General features: G+C 38.8%; 5 protein-coding genes across 12 annotated transcripts; all 5 read left to right on the top strand.

The window, feature by feature from the left end:
• Positions 1-251: 251 nt before the first annotated feature.
• Positions 252-1,336, top strand: LOC144475963 (alpha-ketoglutarate dehydrogenase component 4). Of its 2 annotated transcripts, XR_013494943.1 has the most exons (5): positions 252-370; positions 477-531; positions 610-782; positions 975-1,052; positions 1,142-1,336. XR_013494943.1 is itself a non-coding variant. In XM_078192429.1 (4 exons), the coding sequence occupies exons 1-4, from the start codon at positions 347-349 to the stop codon at positions 990-992; spliced, it is 270 nt and encodes an 89-aa protein (XP_078048555.1). In that variant the 5' UTR covers positions 252-346; the 3' UTR covers positions 993-1,106. The 2 variants fall into 2 exon arrangements, 1 of the variants encoding a protein (XP_078048555.1); XM_078192429.1 differs by lacking the exon at positions 1,142-1,336 and having other exon boundaries at positions 975-1,106.
• A 271-nt stretch (positions 1,337-1,607) lies between these two features.
• On the top strand, positions 1,608-7,818 carry Ric-3 (RIC3 acetylcholine receptor chaperone). Of its 5 annotated transcripts, none has more exons than XM_078192428.1 (8): positions 1,608-1,969; positions 2,233-2,583; positions 3,048-3,310; positions 3,391-3,583; positions 3,907-4,046; positions 5,051-5,208; positions 5,280-5,527; positions 6,035-6,172. In XM_078192428.1, exons 1-7 carry the CDS (start codon positions 1,684-1,686, stop codon positions 5,479-5,481), a joined length of 1,593 nt encoding a protein of 530 aa, XP_078048554.1. In that variant the 5' UTR covers positions 1,608-1,683; the 3' UTR covers positions 5,482-5,527; positions 6,035-6,172. The 5 variants fall into 5 exon arrangements, with proteins under 5 accessions (XP_078048554.1, XP_078048550.1, XP_078048552.1 ...); XM_078192424.1 differs by having other exon boundaries at positions 1,614-1,969; positions 5,280-5,466; positions 6,035-7,818; XM_078192426.1 differs by lacking the exon at positions 3,907-4,046 and adding an exon at positions 4,416-4,465 and having other exon boundaries at positions 1,615-1,969; positions 5,280-5,466; positions 6,035-7,817.
• A 698-nt stretch (positions 7,819-8,516) lies between these two features.
• Positions 8,517-9,572, top strand: LOC144476139 (mitochondrial inner membrane protease subunit 2). 2 transcript variants are annotated; one of them, XM_078192760.1, is made up of 3 exons: positions 8,517-8,547; positions 8,888-9,303; positions 9,366-9,572. In XM_078192760.1, the coding sequence occupies exons 2-3, from the start codon at positions 8,968-8,970 to the stop codon at positions 9,570-9,572; spliced, it is 543 nt and encodes a 180-aa protein (XP_078048886.1). In that variant the 5' UTR covers positions 8,517-8,547; positions 8,888-8,967. The 2 variants fall into 2 exon arrangements, with proteins under 2 accessions (XP_078048886.1, XP_078048885.1); XM_078192759.1 differs by lacking the exon at positions 8,517-8,547 and adding an exon at positions 8,575-8,781.
• Positions 9,573-9,582: 10 nt separating this feature from the next.
• LOC144476138 (KICSTOR complex protein ITFG2) lies at positions 9,583-11,772 on the top strand. The gene is made up of 6 exons (XM_078192758.1): positions 9,583-9,729; positions 9,794-10,010; positions 10,084-10,343; positions 10,431-11,089; positions 11,165-11,399; positions 11,458-11,772. The coding sequence occupies exons 1-6, from the start codon at positions 9,583-9,585 to the stop codon at positions 11,635-11,637; spliced, it is 1,698 nt and encodes a 565-aa protein (XP_078048884.1). The 3' UTR covers positions 11,638-11,772.
• A 128-nt stretch (positions 11,773-11,900) lies between these two features.
• Positions 11,901-16,689, top strand: LOC144476137 (sodium-coupled monocarboxylate transporter 1). 2 transcript variants are annotated; one of them, XM_078192756.1, is made up of 9 exons: positions 11,901-12,252; positions 12,796-13,017; positions 13,151-13,496; positions 13,979-14,133; positions 14,252-14,392; positions 14,481-14,589; positions 14,688-14,909; positions 14,971-15,476; positions 15,571-16,689. In XM_078192756.1, exons 2-9 carry the CDS (start codon positions 12,797-12,799, stop codon positions 15,662-15,664), a joined length of 1,794 nt encoding a protein of 597 aa, XP_078048882.1. In that variant the 5' UTR covers positions 11,901-12,252; position 12,796; the 3' UTR covers positions 15,665-16,689. The 2 variants fall into 2 exon arrangements, with proteins under 2 accessions (XP_078048882.1, XP_078048883.1); XM_078192757.1 differs by lacking the exon at positions 11,901-12,252 and adding an exon at positions 12,266-12,375.
• Positions 16,690-18,922: the final 2,233 nt, after the last annotated feature.

The following is an 18,922-nucleotide window of genomic DNA, read 5'->3' as shown; positions in this document are numbered from 1 at the left end:
TTCTTACTTTATATTATTTACTTTCAAATTGAATTAGTAGATATTGATGTCATAACGTATGAACATCATTTAAATTTTACTTAAACTTATAACCGAATTTGAATTAAAGAACGATAGAAATTGTAATGATAAAATGTGTTTGTGCTTATGTCATAAATACTTAGTATAAATATTAAGTTGTAATACATACAGGTAATCAAAACTTATCTTTTATATTATGTAGTCGCATAATTATGTCAAAAGACGCCATCTACCGGCAAGTTTGAATTAGGTAGTAAGAGAGAGAAAGAGAATTCTGTCTCAAAAGACTCTCTGCCTTTAGACAGATAGGTTTTAAGAAAAAAGAATGATGGCCACAAAAGGTTGGAAGGTCAGTGCATTGGTACATAATTAATAAAAATTTACTATCCGTTAATTTATGTATACGCATGCAAGATCCAAGATTTGGTTATGTTTGCAAAACGAAATTCTCGTAGGTGGTAAAGCCTCATGTGCCGATGATTAAATTTCGTAAAGGTGGAATTACTAGAGGTAAGATCAAATTCATTGGTTTTGTTAAGTGTTTTTATTGAAAAGACCAACTCTAAATTAATTTTTGTTATTGGTTAGCGAGTGGAGGTGCAACAGCCTCACCGTCTGCGCATTCAGGAGCGACGTCTCAACAAACTATTGGCGGTGCAACTGGACCCAACGTAACTGTTTTGCCAACAATAGAAGATATTTACCTTCCCCGACGATTCCAAAGACGACCAATAGATGAGAAAGAAATAGCATACATTAATGCAAGTATACTACTATTTTCTATGATTTTTGGTTTTCATATTAATAGAACGTGTCATTTTAAATGATACGTATGGTACAGTGCAAACAGCATTGTGATGAATTAATTTATTTTCAAGTACATGTCAGCATGTATATCAAATATAAATCATATAGGGCAGAGATCTTGTATCGCATTACTTTTCATTTCACAGAGAGGTGGTCCAGAATAAATTCATCAACCTGTAAGGCCCCGTCAAACCATAGAACCTTGTAAACAAGTCATTTGCATCGTAAGTTCACTTATACAATGTATTCTGTAAATAAATGAAAGCAAAACAAGCAACTACATGTTGTACATATTTCTGTCTCTTCCTATCAGACAAGGTCTCTCTGCTTGTCTGTGTGACATTGCCAGAACCTGCTATTTCTGGCTAGCTTTTTGGCTCATTCTTGCAACAAGTGACCCTTAAGTGTGAATCCCAAGAGAAGACCAAGGAATTTTTATATTATTTTGTATCCCATATATCTGTATTTCTGCAGCATTATTTTCAAACTATTATTTTTAATTACATATTAAACATCTAAATATAGATTGCATACGTGTTGAAATTTCTAAAGATAAATTTTACATTTACATTGATATAACAATATATCTTACATATTTTCAATTATTTAATTTAATATATAAATTATGTATTCTTTTATATTCAACATGTAGATCAGAAAGAATATTGATGAGTATTTTTTTTAAATTTAATATTGATAAGTAAATTAAAAATATTGTTCATACATTGTCTCAGTGCTTGAGGTCGATTTCAGCTTACTAATTTTTTCAGATAGAATTCTCTTTTTTATTGTACCATAAAATACTGGGACACCCTGTATTTTGGGACAAAAGCTAATAGAGACAGCCCTGGTCCCATGACAGAAATAGCAGAAGCGACAGTGCACTGTGTGTCTTCCATCCGCTCGCGATCCCTGGACGTGATTGCGGAAGAGATCAAGAATTATTTTACCTCTAATCGAAACTGCGAAATTTACACGAACGAAGAATTTACGAAAATGGCCGAGATTACGGATTTTGGGCCAAGAAAGACGATTTTTATCCTAGCGATTGTGGCCAGTTGCTTCGCAGTATTATGTCCGAAAATTTTCTATCCTATGCTCACAGCATCTGTCACACCACATCACACATCTGATAATTCTGGTAAGATTTTAATATACTAATAAATTTAAATATTAAGGAAATGTTTATGCAAAAATTCTATTTCCGATTTAAATCTATTTGTTTAATTATTTTTTCCAATTATATATTACTCTATATTCACTGTCACTATTTTTGGGTCTCTCATTTTAGCACAATTATACAAGATATTGTTTATTTTATGTTTCTTGTTAATTATATATTTTGTATATTTATCCATTGATTTGTGTTTGTTATTGTAAATTATTTTCCTGTGTATTTATCAGCCTGCTGCGACGTAATATTCGAAAGCGATGTCACTGCTGCAGATATTATGCAGGAAATGTGTCAGAATATATTAAAGCATCATCAAGTTGATCCACGTGTAAGAGATGTCCTATCTGTAAAACTGACACCTCACAGTGCAAATTTATGTAGAGAAGAAATCTTAGACAGATGTGGTATAGATTTATTCACATTTCTTGCTGATAGAGAACGATTGGGAAAGTCCTACAAACAAGTTTTGGAAGAAATTAGATCATTTAATAGTTCTCTCTGTCTTAAAACACATTTTGGTATACCCCTTTCTCAATTAGGAACTCCACATCTCATCAGATATCATATTTTAATGCCACACAGTAAGAATTTTATTAAAAGTTTTATTTAAATCTTTCAGTAATGAATACTAACAAGGCATTGGCATGTGCATTTTTCATATTTAACAATTTTATGTAAATTGCACTATTAAATAGTTGTACTAATACAAGTAAACTAATAATTTATATTATTACTCTAATAATCTAAAAACATGAATTTGATGCTGGTAATTTCACAAATTCTCATATAGAAAGCAGATTCAAGTTATCTCTTCTACATTGGCAAGTTGCCAAAAGAGCAAACATAACTACTGTGTGTAGATGGATATAAATTTGGCCTATAGTCATAGTTTGAAATACATTCCATGTAATGACCTCTTCCACTGATTGTGTAAATGAAAAATTAACATTATTGTTCTTCTTTCTATTGTTATTAATGATAATAGTTTTATGAAACTTAATAACAGAATAGTTCAGAGTAATATTTACTAACTTTTGTATATTAGGCACAATACAACAAGAGCGACGTACTCCTCCACATGCTGGTGGGTTACATCCTGCACTAAGAGAACGTGGAAGAGCCATACCATCTTCCCATATTGTACCAAAAGTAACAGATAGACCTGATCATGTGATACCAAAAATGAGACCACCCTTGGGAGGTGCAGGTCACGTTGTTTCGGCACCAAAAGGAAGTGGTACAATGGGAATTATTATGCCATTGTATACTTTGGGCATTGTACTATTTTTCCTGTATACAATTATAAAGGTAAAGTTTCATCAATTTCAGTCTCATATATTATTAGATCAACCAAAAGGATTTACTGATGAAAGGATTATATTTCTTAGGTTTTGAAGAAAAATTCGGATAGCGAAATCATTTCCGAATATCCTGGTGCTGCAGCAGAGAAGGAATTTCGGAAGATGGTATTTAGTCCTGAAGCCTTTGCTTCTGCGATGACTGGTGGCACAATGCAGTATTGTAAGGAAAGATCACCATCCCCTCACAGACCTCCACCTACCATAGAGGAGTTAAAAGATCGTAAGTTGATTTTATGTTTACAGAAATGATTAATGACACTTGATTTATATTATAATTAATGCAGTGTTTTCCTTGAAAGCTATTTCCTTTAAAGAAATACTGAAAAATAAGGTACATGTTTTTTTGAGTATCTAATCAGATTTTTAAATGGTGTTGCATGATGCAAGGTTTGCACAATTAGAACACACACGTATTTATACTATATGAATCTATTCAAAAGAAAGAAAGGAAAAAGAAATGTTAGACTAAAGTTACAAATACTATAAGTGGTAGTGTACATTCTCTGAACACATTTGGTGATGTTATACATGCTGGATCACAAGAAGCGGCAGGAGACATAGAGATAGACCAACTGAGAAGACGTTTGGTCGAGACGGAGGCAGCCATGGAAAGAATTGTTGTCCAGATGGGCAACATATCACGTTCAGTTATACATAGTCCGAGCTCGCAACAAGAATTTAAGGTTTACTAGAATAATTTTGAAGCAATTTATATTGTCAGTTCCTTAGCCTTTAGAAATGTGCACGTTGTTGTGTTCTGATTGCGTTTCAAGCTTTACCTGTCCAAATGTACATTATATTCATACATACATATTGTACATTCAGTAAGAGATCTTCAAAATTTTGGCTTTCTTTTCTTCTTCCATATTTCAATGCTTCTGGATAACCATTTCTAAATCGTCGATAATTAATGTTTTTTAAATGTTCATCTGTTCATCCGGGAAATGCATACTCATATTTTAGCTGAGTGAAATACTCGTTAGAAACCTTTACGTCATTGAATACATTGAGTAATAGAATATACAGTTCTTATTTTTACATCTGAATAGTAGATGGACCTCCAAAGTCCCAAGGTCTGGCAGGGGTCGATCGCTCATCTAAGGTATATTCCATGCTTCAGAAATTTTCTAACATGTGTAACCAAAAGTTTGTGAACGATTGATGATTAAATTTCTATTCTTCTGCGTGTAATCAATTTACCGCATCAAAGGACTGTTACAACATGTTACGATGCTGCAGATTTTACTTTCATAATAACAATGTTAAACATTTCTTCAGTAGTAATAGAATAAGTTAAAATACATTTTTACCTAAATGTTTTTTATTCATATTGAACAAATTTCATTTTTTAGTGCACGTCAATGCATTATTACCAATTATCATAAGTGCAAGTAATCCTGTATGTATTGTATAAACATTTTTTTATTTTATTATTACAGATTTATTTCCAGCATGGATTTTTTTTAAAAGTATTTACAGTGTGTATTTTAATGTTTAGCCTTATTTTTAGACAATGTCTATCTTGATGTGTTTGCTTAAGAATTTAAAACATTAAACACGATTACTTTTATTAATAAAATAATAACTATTAATATTTGCAGTGTAGCAATGATTAAATGCTGCAGCATTTATAATTATATTATGTTGAAGAATTGTTAATTACTAGTTCGAATAATTAATTTTCCAGGGTGATGCCGCTGTTGAGGCCGACCATAGTCAAGCAGATGAAGAAGTAGCAAACATAGAAAATTCGCCAACTGTAAAAGTCATGGGTATGGAAATGACAGCTAGTTGCGAGGGTAAGGGTAGTAGACCTACTACTCCCATAATACCCGTTGCACCCAGGTAATATTTATTTTTTTGATAACATACGTATCAAATTTGGAATTCTAATAATTAGGATCGACTGATTTTAGTCATGTCGAAAGGGAGAAAACACCACCTAAACCTATTTATTTAGAAGGCGCATTACCTCCGCAGTGTGAATTGCTTGTAACCGATTCAGAAACACAAGCACAAAAAGCAGAAGAGGATGCAGAAGCACCAGTTGTACTCTCAGGCAAAATGACCCTTTCTCTCATCAGTGTGGATCAAAATGCAGCTGTAAGAAAACATTAGCATTACCAACAGAATCAAATGAATCTGCGGAGCCTTGTTTTATTTGGTGATTCTTTTATTCATTTAATTGTATGCTTCAGTACAAATTTCTTAACAAGAACATTGCAAATTACTAAAACTATATGTAGTACAATGTAACATGAAAATAACTTTCTCTTTTCTGTTTTTCCTTTTGCAACTACTTCCGTAAATCTACAATTACAAAAACACAACTGCAATAATAATTATAATGATGACTACTATATTAATCTCCACAAATGAATTTTAGTCTGACAATGAGTTAAACACGTAAACAATTTTACAAATTTCTTACTACCACTTATATTTAAACATTCTAATCCCACTTGTATTCATTTAATATTACATTGATCGCACACAGGACTAACTTAATTGAACTAAGTATACATATTAATTTAGATACATGTAATTACTTTTCCTTTGGGACTACAACAGTTAGTACATATGTATATGGACATTTCATTACAATTTAAATATCGAGATAAATAATATAATGGTAGAGTATAAAAAATTTAATATCATTTTATCATACTAGGAATCTGAAGGAGAAAATCAAGAAAGACGGACAGTAGAAGATGAAGTAGTCTTGAATACAGACTACATACAGAATGAACGTGGAACGTCGAAAATCGGGTCAACTGGAGAAATACAAGAGAATGGTAAAATTGAAGAGGATGGAAGTGGGAAACAAAACCAAGAGGTTGAAATACAAGATGAAGAAGGCGAAGATGAACTGGATGAGGAGAGAGAAGAAGAAGAAGAAGAAGAAGAAGAAGAAATAGAAGAAGAGGAAGTAGAGATAGAAGAAGAAGAAGAAATAGAAGAAGAGGAAGTTGAGGTGGAAGAAGTGGACGAAGCAGATGAATACGAAGAAGAAGAAATAGAAGAGGAGGAAGAAGACAATGAGAAAAATGAAAATGTGGAAGTAAATGAAAGCGAGAGTAGCGAGGGAGAAACTGAGGACGAGACAGATGAGGAAAAGGAAAATGAAACTGAAAACATGAGAATAGTATAAGAAGTTAAAAAATTATTCGAGTAACAATTTAAATTGGTAAACGAAGCGGAGAAGGAAGAGAACGAGATGATACGAAACAATAACTTAAACAACGTAGACGATAGCGACGCTGGTAAAACAACGAAATGAAACGAAGTTTAATTATTAATTGAAGAAATGAAGTAGAAAAGAACAGCGATGAAGAGTACGGGTTGCCTTACAGCAAAAAGATGATTTGGAACAAGTAAATCCAAAATAATAATTGATTGAATCAGTGTTTACCAATCTTCAAGATTTGTATGCTGTTAGAAGAAGGTCTAATTAAAAGTTTTTCAAAAATTTAATGATGAAGACTAGAAACATTGGTCAAGCACTGCCACACACCTAATCAGTTCATAAGAATCGAATTTACCATATGCTTGAATTATGATGTGTTCTATTCAACATTTCAATGAATCAGAAATTTGTTAATTGGAGGGGCCAAGTAAGAGGCAGTGCTTTACGTACATGTCCAATAGCGTCATGTTTTATGAAGATCACGGGATCTAGTACTATACACTGTATTAGACACTGTACAACTATCAACATTGTTATGGTGTTCACTCCCTTTTGGGTATCGCGATTGGCAAGCACTGATCTTCATGCTTGTGCATATATCATTTATTTCAGTTGAACACTGTCCAGTATTTTTTATTATGCCAAGTACTTTATTATCATTTTTGTCGTTCATTTTTTTTAATGTTCAATGATCTATTTTATATGGTATCCTATGTATAGTATTCACGTTATGTTCTAATGGCAATTTTGTAATACTATAGTTTTATAGAGACGTTTAGTCAGTAGTATTGTCATTTTCATACCTATGCTTGATCATGCAATTCTATAATATTGTGCAATATAAGTATTGGATACAATTCCAAATAATAATCGCTATTACGCGAGACATTTATTATTTTTAAGGCAAATGAAATTCAAAAACAAACAAACCTAATACCTCTTAAAAGCCAATAAATATAAATAATTTATTTAGTTGCATGATATAACTACACGAAAGAGTTAGCAGTGCATTATAATATTCACCATTCATTTTGTCGTGTAATTAGTATGAAATCAAATTGTTAGTAATGTTATTAATTATCTACAAATAAGTAGAAGTTATTGTCAAATCATAACTTAAATAATTCGGGAAATTGTTAAATTTACAAATTATATAGAAAATATACGTACATTGAAAATAATATAATTTTGCAGTCATTTATTGAATACATATTATAAATTTTATATTTACAGCATATAAGTGAATCTTATCAATAAATAATCCTTGCATAACCAATTTTTTCGACGTGCGAAGATTTTTTATATTAATATAATTGTAATGTCCTTTGTTCTAGTGATAGATAAACTTCCGCAGTGAACTTCACTAAGAAATTCTATCTCAGCGCTGTCGACGGTAGAGAGACGAATCTCAACGAAAATACAACAATGGGTCCTACTCCTGTAAACGTCCAAGCTGCCGCTCGATCGGTTAGCGAGGGTTAATATAGACATTTTCTTTACTCTGGCTATCTTTGACAATTTACTGGTAAGACAATGCTGCCGCCACAGTCAAAGAAAAAGAGGAAAAATAGCGAGTGAGCAAGAAAGCATGAAGTTAGCACAATTCCATGCGAAACAAGTCACACCGACGAACAATGTAATTTGTCTCACTCTGCTATGCTTGCCTTACTCTTTTCGCGCATCCATTCGATTGGCATGCGGCGCGAAATTCAATTTTTAAAGAAGCTTCAAATAATAAAATCTGTTACCTCAGAGAATTTTCGAAAACTTATTTGTGAATTCTATTTATGCATCTATTTACTATTAAAAAAATCCATTTCACAACTACTACCTTTATGTAATTATCGATTTTGAATTAGTTATAGAACTATCGAGTCTCACCACGTGGAGGTTGCTGTTAAGTTACCAACCAATCAGAGCAAAGTAAATTTTTATATTAACTTTTGTTAATGGATCGACCTGTGGCCTGGAATTGTACAGGAGTATAACCCATTACCGTATGTTCATAATGCCGAATTTTAGTATTTTACGTAAACCTTTACCTTTTTACTAGCTCCATCTGTCATGATACTTTCAAATATATTTGTAACCTAAGTTTAATTTCTATTTAATACTTAATAAACGATATTACACACGTTATGTTATAATTATCTACGTTTTATCATAAATACGACGATATTATTTAACTTCTTGGAAAGGCATACATTAGTTTTACTCCATTTGATATTTATGTATGTTTGTTTTATTCTATAATTAATGCATAACAAATTTTCATTTATCTACGTTATCCCATTTAAGCGCTAAGATTAAAATATATTTGACTATTTTGTGTTGCAGATCAAACCATGTGTGCTACATACAGAAAATTTATAATTATATAATAAACCTAATGAAATTGTCAACATGCTTTTGCGAGTATGTTTAAGCGCGACATACTAAATGTAACATTCCTAGTACGAAACTTACTCCGTGGTGTTCTATTTGGTATTCCTATAGGGATTACCTTCGTAGACAGAATTGGTTCCGTAGCCAAAGTAGATGGTGTCTCTATGCAACCAACTCTAAATCCAGACACATGGATGAATGATTATGTGTTCTTGAATCATTGGATAATTCATACTGAAGGCATTCGTCGTGGTGAGATAGTAGCCGTCAAGTCTCCTAAGAGACCAAGTGAAACGTTGATTAAACGGGTTGTTGGACTGCCTGGAGACATTATATGCACCCATGGGAACTGTGCAGATGTACTGCAGGTATTTATACATATTTCTGTCATTTTTATTCTAAAAGAAAGATTAATTCTTTTTTTTATTAGATACCAGAAGGTCACTGTTGGATAGAAGGAGATCATACTGGCTATTCTCTAGATTCAACCACTTTTGGACCAGTCTCTCTTGGTCTAATAACTGCCAAAGCTACTTGCATTGTGTGGCCCCCTAAACGTTGGCAATTCTTAAATTGTGCTACGCTGACACACAAATTTCAACTATTTGCAGCAAGAGATCAATTGCACAAAATTTAGTACTTATACAATGAGAGCTGTTAGTTTTGTGAAACGGTTGCAATGGGATTTACCTGGAACCGTGTGCAGACATGGATTAACAATAGGAGACATAGATAATGATGGTGACAATGAATTAGTTGTTGGCACCACAGAGGGAGAACTATATATTTTCAAAGTGAGTTCTACATTCATGCCTATACGATATTCTATATTATAATTCTGAAATCGATATCCAACAGGGATCAGAGCTGTGGCATAAAATACCAGGTTTAGGTCTAATTACTAGTGTTGCAGTGGGAGATATTTTTAATTATGGTCGAAATGCATTAGTCGTGATATGCGGAGACGGATGGGCTCATATCTTTTACAGCCCAAGGTCTGTAAACCCTAGCACAACTAACACAGTATTTTCCCAGCAACCAACCAAAGAACCATCGGATCAAGATAATAATAAAGGTGACTTCGAATTTCCAGTAGATTCCCGCACCATGTAATATTTCATTTATAAATTTGCATCGTTTGTTTTCAGATCAAACAGACGGAGGTAGCGAAGCGAACGAGTTAACCGGCAAAATGGAATGCGTACATGTCCAAAGAATTCCAACGAACACAAAGGTGGTGTTGATAGAAGATGTTGATAAAGACGGTGCCAATGAAATGATATTGGGTTTAACTGATCGCGTAGTTCGCTCTTATAGGTGGTCAAGCAATTTAGAACTAGGTAGAGGGAAATTGATTGGCTTGAATAAATGGGAGTGTGCCAGTCAAATAGGAACAGTAACATTGCAGGTAAACAGAGCGTACTATATTAAGATATAAATTACAAATGCACAGTATTTCTATATAAATACAGATGTATTTATTCATTCCATTCAGCATACAGCAGATGGAACACCGACTTTATTAGTTGCTCAACCTGGTGGAACTTTTATGCGAATAAAGTGTAATCCAAAGGAATGTTACTTGGAAGATGAAGCTCACCAAACTGATCATGAAACGGCAGCAAGTTGTGTAGATTATCAAACGTTGGGCATATCGCGAATGCGAAATCAAAATATTTCAACGGAGATTATAGGGGATTTGGAGTGCACATCAGTGGAGAACAAAACTACATTCAATGAATCTTCGTCTAAAGAAAATGTATCTAGTGATATTCGCCCTGGCGACAGTTTCATGTTCAAGACGACAGCGTGCAATAACGAAATGGACAAAGTCACCGAGAAAACTGATCCTACGAATGTGGATCAAGTCGATGGCAATGTGTTCGGAGGAAATTTAATTCTTGGTGATTACGATGAACAACCAGAAAAAGATTCGATGTTGCCAACATATAAAGATTTTTCTCAAAACAACAACAATAACGACAACAGTCACAACTGCAATAGTAGTAACAGTAGTAACAGCATTATTTCAAGAGGAAATGACGAAAGTAGAACAAGAAGAAACGTTGAACAAGGTTCGCCGCAAGGAAAACCTTACGCACTTGCTACTTTAGACGGGACAATAATGTTGGTAAAAGATGAAGTCATTTCGTGGTAAGCTCAGGTCGTCGAGGATGATCATTACGCCATTGTATAACGTATCGCATTGACAAGACAATTCGATTTTAGGTCTATGCAAGTGGACCATCTGATATTCGCACTATGTCGTTTAGACGTGACCGGTGATGGTTCAGACGAAATCGTGGCTTGCTCTTGGGACGGTCAGACTTATATTCTAGATCAACAACGGAATAGTGTGCGTTTTCAATTCGAAGAGCCGGTCAGAGCGTTTTGCACCGGAAATTACAATGTTTCGCCTGGGGTTTCAACGCCATCTCTCGTGTACAATACTTTCAATAATAAGGTGATTTCTTGATCCTCGAAATTTTGCAAATTTCGAACTACTTTGGAATTATTTACAGATTTTTCTCTACTACGATGTTACGCTCCCGAGCATGGTGATCAAGCCTTTAAATCCGCTGGAGGAATTGGATCCTGAAGAGAAGAATACTTTTGATGATCTTCTAGGATGTTGCAACGCTACGGAAAGATCGCAAAAGATGCAGCAGATGACCGAATGGTTGTTATACGGGACGTCCTGACCTGTGTATCTGTACAGACTGGATATATTGTATTATACATAATGAGAAATAAGAAAAAGAAAACGAGTTTCTGACATGTATTTTTTTAAAGTGTTTGTTTGTATCGTGTATGGTGTGGTAGGAAAGTCTAATATATATACAAGTCTATATGTATACAATTCCGCACATGCCTGTAGATTTCCGGAATAATGCGCTGAAGTAAATTCTTCGTAGGATCATTTCAACCATGGACTGCGTTTGTTCACTGTCCAACAGAGAATTTATTGCTCGTATTAATGTATCTTTTCGATTCATAACTCTCGTCGCCGCGTTCCCTTCGTTATCGCGATGGATATATGACCGACGAAAAATCTTGTAAATTTTTGGCGAAGAAGGCCGAGACAATCTTGGGTACAATGTAATCCATTGGAACGGCAAGAAGGCGCTGATTTTAAGAATACCTACCTATTTACGTTGTGCCGTGATCGTGATAAACAGAAGTTTATCAGTCTATCGTAAATTAAACTGATGCACGTTGAACATATAGAGCATCGTTCGGAACTTGATCGTTGTCAGTGGGAATGTAGACCTCGTTGGGTACTTTTCCGAAGGCTTGGCGATATTACGATACGATATGTAAGGGTATAGTCTGTCTTTAGATATTCATCGAGCCGATAGATTCAGATAATTTTCGAGCGTCCGGTCGGGAAACGTTTACGAGGTCCGTAATCAACTAGAGACAGGAAACTAAATTAAAACGCGAGTGTCGTAAACATCGTGACGTTTCTTTTATTCCTGTGCCTTATACGCGCGGAAGCGACTTTATATCCTGCTGCATAATGAACGATAGTGAAACGTCCGACGCGAGTGGACGTTCAATTAAATTGGTATGCGCTTTCGCAATCAAGAAGAGAAGTTCATTTTGGTCGATTAGAGAGAACCGGAAGGGAGATTGTGTAGTCGTTTTCCATACGCGACGAGTTTATACTTTTGTATTTTCATAAAAAAGAATGGAATCGAACATGGAAAACGAAGAGAACACGCGCGAGAAATACGGGTTTTAAGTGCAGTTGTTCAACAGTTTCGATCGAGTTGCAAACGTCGGGGAAGAAGCGTGTTTCCAGTTTCGGAGGGTAAGACGCGAGCATACAATTACAAGTAAAATTCGATCAATTTTAGAATGGCGGAGAATGAGACGAGATCGGAGATGATCGGCCATCAGCTTAGGCAGCTCACGTTCGGATGGACCGATTACACACTTTTCAGCGGTCTGCTGGGCGTCAGTGTTCTGATAGGGATCTATTTCGGTTGTTTTGGCAAGAAACAAGATAACACCACCGAATATTTGCTTGGAGGGAAGACGATGACATGTTTCCCGGTTAGCATGAGTCTAATTGCAAGGTAGCTTACTCTTTGAGAGAGCCGAGCGATCCTCACGACGCGGAGGACGCGCGCGCGTTTACATACAAAATTTAAATGAAAATAATTGCGAGCGAATATTTTTAATTTTTAATTTTCGTTCAATTGCTTTCAGTCACATATCGGCGGTGTCTTTACTTGCCATACCCGTCGAGGTCTATCAATATGGGACACAATACGCCGCCTGTATTTTTACATCCGTAATATCGTGCGGCCTCGTTGCCCTTATCTACGTGCCGGTGTTTTACAATCTCCAGTTGACCAGCACGTTCGAATATTTGGAAATGAGATTCACCAGACCGGTTCGCACCTTCGCCTCGTTCCTCTACTCCCTCTCGCTGATTATTTACGTTCCCCTGATCATCTACGTTCCCGCTTTGGCGTTCTCTCAGGCGACAGCGATCAATCTGCACCTGGTCGCACCGGTTATCTGCATCGTGTGCATATTCTACACGACGATTGTGAGTAGACCACCAATGGATCGGGAGCTTTCGTTTGTTTGACAAAGGCTGGTTCGAACGCGGCAGTCGTTACTTAATTGAAAGAAACCGAAGCAAAATTGAAAGGAAATTGGAGGAACGGATCGCGGAAGCTCGAAGTCTATAAACTATTCATGGATGAATGGTGTAATCAGTGCTAATTTAAAACACAGAATTACCAGCAGCTTTTATCTGATTTTCGTATCAGTCTTTGTCGAACGATTAGCTTGTTTGTTCTGTCAACTCTCGCGAGATCGTTCCTGTTACTTTTACGGCTATTGCAGACCGCTCAGGCCATTCGCGATGACAGGTTCGTAATTTTACGTAAGAACAGTTGTAATTTATAGAAAAGGCGATTGAAATTGTATCGTTGCCGAAGAACTCGTGCGCGTACTGATAAATCAACGTTACCGCGAATATCCTGTGTCGAGTGTCTACAGTGGTTTTTCGCTTGAAATTTTCAGGGTGGTCTGAAAGCTGTTGTATGGGCTGACACCATTCAAATGACCGTAACGCTAGGCAGTCTCTTCGCCGTGCTAATTTTAGGGATCATCTCCGTCGGAGGTGTGGCCGAGATCTGGAGAGTGTCGGAAGAGGGGCACAGGATCGTCTTTTGGGAGTAAGAAGCATATCTGCCGAACTTTCCGGATAAAGATGCAACCGCGGTTATGCTCGCGGTACGCGCGCGCGTTCGTATGATCTTCCAAAGTCTAAATGATGGTCCGGTATTTTTACAGCATGAACCCGAGCCTGTTCGCGAGAAACTCGTTGTGGGGTATGTCGGTGGGCATGACGATGACTTGGGTAGCGGGTCTCGGTATTAGTCAAGTGTCCATGCAACGGTTCCTGTCAGTGCCGAATCTTAGAGAAGCCCACAAGTGAGCGGAATCGCATTTTGATTATGATATACGAAAATAAGTAAAAAGTCAATAAAATGGATAACGCGTTCATTTCTTGTTTACGCAGGTCACTCGGATTTTTAGCAATATGCATGACAGTCGTGAAATGGATCTCGGTGTTCACAGGCCTGATCATGTACGCCAGGTATCACAAGTGCGACCCCATAAGCACTCACGTACGTTCCTATCTTCCTTTCCGCAAACGTCCGGAAAATTTCATTGGGTCAAATTGAACAGATCGATCCGGAATTTGATCGTTTCTATCGGTTCCCAGGTAATCACGAGAAGCGACCAATTACTGCCGTATTATGTGTTGGACGTTGCCGCAGATATTCCAGGACTTCCTGGTCTCTTTCTTGCCGGCCTCGTCAGTGCCGGTCTTTCCACGATGAGCGCCAATTTGAACACAGTAGCTGGAACAATTTACGAGGATTTCATCGATCCCTGGCTGCCGGAGAGCAACAAGAAGGAGGCCAGAGCTGCGACGATCATGAAGGTACGTTTCGAGAAGCAGCAATACGTCGCGAACCTAATTATAACGTTGCGTTGATTTCCAGTGCATTGTGGTCGTCGTGGGTTTGATCTGCGTGGCGCTCGTATTCGCCGTCGATCGTTTAGCTGACATTTTCCAAGTCTCTTTGACCCTGCACGGCATTACGGCCGGAGCAATGGTGGGTATATTCACGTTAGGGATGTTGGTACCATGGGCAACGTCGAAGGGTGCGATTGCCGGAGGATTGCTCTCCATGCTGTTCATGGTTTGGATAATCGTCGGAGCTCAGGTGAATGTGGCTCAGAAACGACTGTATTACCCACCGCTCCCGACGTCCACTGATCAATGTATCGGCGATCTGTTCAATCAAACTACCAGTCATTTGATACAGACACCGCCGATTATTGATCCAGACGACCAACCTTTCGTTCTGTTCACGATATCGTTCATGTATTACACTTTGATCGGTTTCATAATAGTGATGGTCGTGGGTGTCGCGGTCAGCTTCCTGTGCGGTCCTTCCGACTTGAGGGAGGTCAACAGGAATCATTTTCCCCCGATCGTTCAAAGGTGAGTGATTCTTACCGGCTGTTTTAAAATGTTCCAAACTCTATTTCAATCAGCTTCGTACCGCGCCGCTATAAAAATCGATCGTTTCCCCTAGATTTTTGCCGCCGAGGAAGTATCTGGAGGTGCCGTTGCACGCGATACCTACCGCTCTGATCACGAATCCGGAGAAAGAGAAGATGAACGCGTGAATGTAAAGCGAAACGTCCCTGTAAATATTGCCAGTATCGGCGTTAAGAACAAATTCTCGTACGATAAGTATCTATTAAGTATTGGTGCGCGTGTGTTAGGGTCAGGACAGAACGGTCCGGTTCCGTTCGTCCTAAGAAAGCTGCGCCGTAACTGGCCCATTGGTCTGTCCCGGGTTGAAAGCAGCTATTAGGCCCTCGATGAGGGTGTCAAATTGACTAGATTATATATCTGGGCGACGCATCTCAATACAAACAACTCTTCTAAACATCTGGAGGAATGATGCCTATCGGATTAGGACGAATGTAAATGGGAAGGGTGTGCTTTTTGTCGAGTCATTCGTCGTGCCGGACGAGAGAAAATCCGCGAAAGATCGATCGGCGATGTACGAGCGTCGCCAACCGGCCGCACACGTGTCCTTGTTCGTTGCCTTCTATTCATCAAAACTTAAAAGACACGGGTCAATCGGAGCGGGCAGCGCGCGCGCGCGCGCGCAATTCTCGGGCACACGAGCACGATTTATTTCCACGTCGTTTCCATCGAGCCGCACCGAGTCGGTTTTCAATCGGGCATAAAGTTGTTCCGAGCGTCGTTATAAAAATTTCACGGTCCTATAAACGGCGAGTCGAGATCACGATACTGCCCCGGAATCGGAAAGCGACGTCGGATTTATTGTCAATACAAGCTCGCCTGTTCTTCGGTTACAATGGAGAAGACATTGGTTCCGTGACGAAAAATCGATGTCGGAGTTATACTATTATACGTCGCGCGTACAGCGGCGACCGTGTACATTTAAGGATACTATTTAATTCAGTTTCACGAGCTACATATTCCGAGAAATGGAAACTATTCTATTATTCATTTTATATATCATGCTTCTGGTATTTACAATAACGTCGAGTGCCGTGTTAGTCGCATAACTTTCGACTAGGTTTCGAAATTAATTTTTATTGTAATATATTGAACGAACTGAATGCTACTAGGATCTTTCGAACACAAAAGAGCTAATCTAATATTTTCTATGGCAGATTTTGACTTTTCCGTTCCGGTCTCATTATTAAACGACTTCGATGTTGCGGGAAACATTTATGTTACACCCATGCTCTCGATATCAGTGACACGTTTTTTCGCTAGCACGTAGCGGAGCTGGGCATCGTACAAAAATTGCTAGCGCTTGTATGCATCGTTAGCAAGTTCATGCGAATGAAGCTTGGAGAGCTTTAAAGGCGGTGTCGAAGCGTTCGCAAGTACGTGGCTGCAACTGCGTGCACAGATCTGCACGTGCATCGGAATACGCTGCAAATGAGGAGTTTTGTAGCGCGATCGGTCACAGTTCATCGAAACGGATGCGTGGCAAACACGGCATTCTAAAGTAAGCACTGCTATATCATTATACAAGCGTTAACGTTCGCATAACCGTTCCGTGTTCCATTGATTATCACCATTCCGCTCCATCGATCGTTCGTCCTTTTCTCGTCGATCGCGAAAACCCGATTTTCGAGGAGTAGTCCGAAACGACGGACAGCGATCAAGATTGCGAAGAGAAAGTCGACGATGGAACTGTAACCCTTATCAAGGGTTCGAGATTGTAATCCTCGGACACGGAGAGAATTCGGTCGGCAACCAACGAGATGTGTGTCCCCGCCGTGGAAACGACACTTCTGCCGAGACACCGGAGGACCACATTCCACCGAACCATTTGATTTTATTGGACCGAAAGGTGTCAAATGTAAGTGGCAAAGGCCCACCTACTTGCATTCCTGGCTACCCCCGCCCTTCCCCCTCCGCCAGCCGGTCCCGTATAGTCGAACTTTTCGAGGAACGAGATTCTTTATCGTGGCCTGGTGACAGACTTTTGACGGATTCTGACCGATTCGGGATCAGAGTGACGGAAACTCTGTTCTCGATGCGTTCCAGCATGGACGCGTCGAGCGTTGATTCTCGGCGACCGAGCATGAACGAGTTACCGAGCATTCGAAAATGAGGACGGGAATAAAGAAAAAATAAGTTAGCGTAGAACGGGAACGCCTGGATAGGAAGAAGCTACCGGTGGAACGCGGCCGTCGTTTGGTATAGGTTTTAATCTGTCTGTCTTTCTTGCTCCCGGCACGTTTCGCGTCGTATTGCAACGGTGCCGTGGGGTGTTCCCTAGGTTTTGTGAGGCGACTGCGTCGGCGACGTCGACGGTGACGGCGACGGTGCGACGGTATATACGCGCGAAAGCACATAAAAGCTGAAGGGGCCGTACGGTGTGGGATACGGCTTATTTCGGTGACAATGCTTAGGGCCAGGCGCGAGCATAAAAGAGCATAACGCACCCTGCTAACGTGAAAATTATTCTGTCAAACATTCGGACGTCGGATTACGGCGGCGCGGAGACCTCGTGTCCTGCCAGGACACGCTTGCTTTTTCGGGAAAGGTACGGTTCGCGCGCGTCGGTGTGCACCCGTACACGCGTTCGCATGCTCGTGTGCTGCGCCCGTCTCACCGGGTGTCTCTGCGTTTGTGCGCTCGTGTGTTTACATAGACTGCGCAGATGCCGAAAGGATTTCTCGGTCAACGAGACGATCGGTGATTTACGCGTCAACTCGCGCGATGGCAAATTGGGAGGTCGTCGAGCGAGCCGCGGAATTTATCGATTCATAAAATCCGAATGTTACACGCAGCGTTTAAGGAAAGCGTGGTATCCAAAGCGTCCTGATAATATCAAAGTAAATTCCCCCCACTCCCAATTGTTCCTTAACTTGTAAACAAAAACGAACAATTTAAGGAGAGTAGATTGCCAATAATTATGAAACAATTGGAGCGAATTTACGGTATAGACGCTGTCGCCAATCCTACTCTATCGAAGAATTTCCCTCGATCTCTCACGCGGGTTCGCACCTTTATTTTCATTCGCGTGTTATACGGCTATTTGTGTCCGCATACGATCCCCTTTCCGACGTCGAGCACGTAAACAGGCTTCTATGAAAATGAATGCCAATGTCCGACCGTATTTCGTACGCCTCTCGTGTTTCCAAAAGCATATAGCTCGATGCCAGAAGGGGGGGAGGGGGTGGGGGGCATAGATGCAATAGAAACCGGGGATCGGTTCGGGCCGCAGACACGCGGAATATTGTGACGTTTCTTTCTTGGCTGACATTCGGTTTTCAGTCCGGTATCGTCGTGCCCCGACCGCATCCACTGCATCCCCGCCGTACCCATAGAATAGAAACGGAACACGATATACCCATCTACCTCCCTTTATCGTTCCCCCTTTT

This window comes from Augochlora pura, chromosome 10 (genome assembly GCF_028453695.1).
Source record: "Augochlora pura isolate Apur16 chromosome 10, APUR_v2.2.1, whole genome shotgun sequence".
In the NCBI taxonomy this organism is placed as follows: domain Eukaryota; kingdom Metazoa; phylum Arthropoda; class Insecta; order Hymenoptera; family Halictidae; genus Augochlora; species Augochlora pura.
Note: the sequence above shows the minus strand (reverse complement) of the source record. Positions and strands in the feature narration are given on the sequence as shown.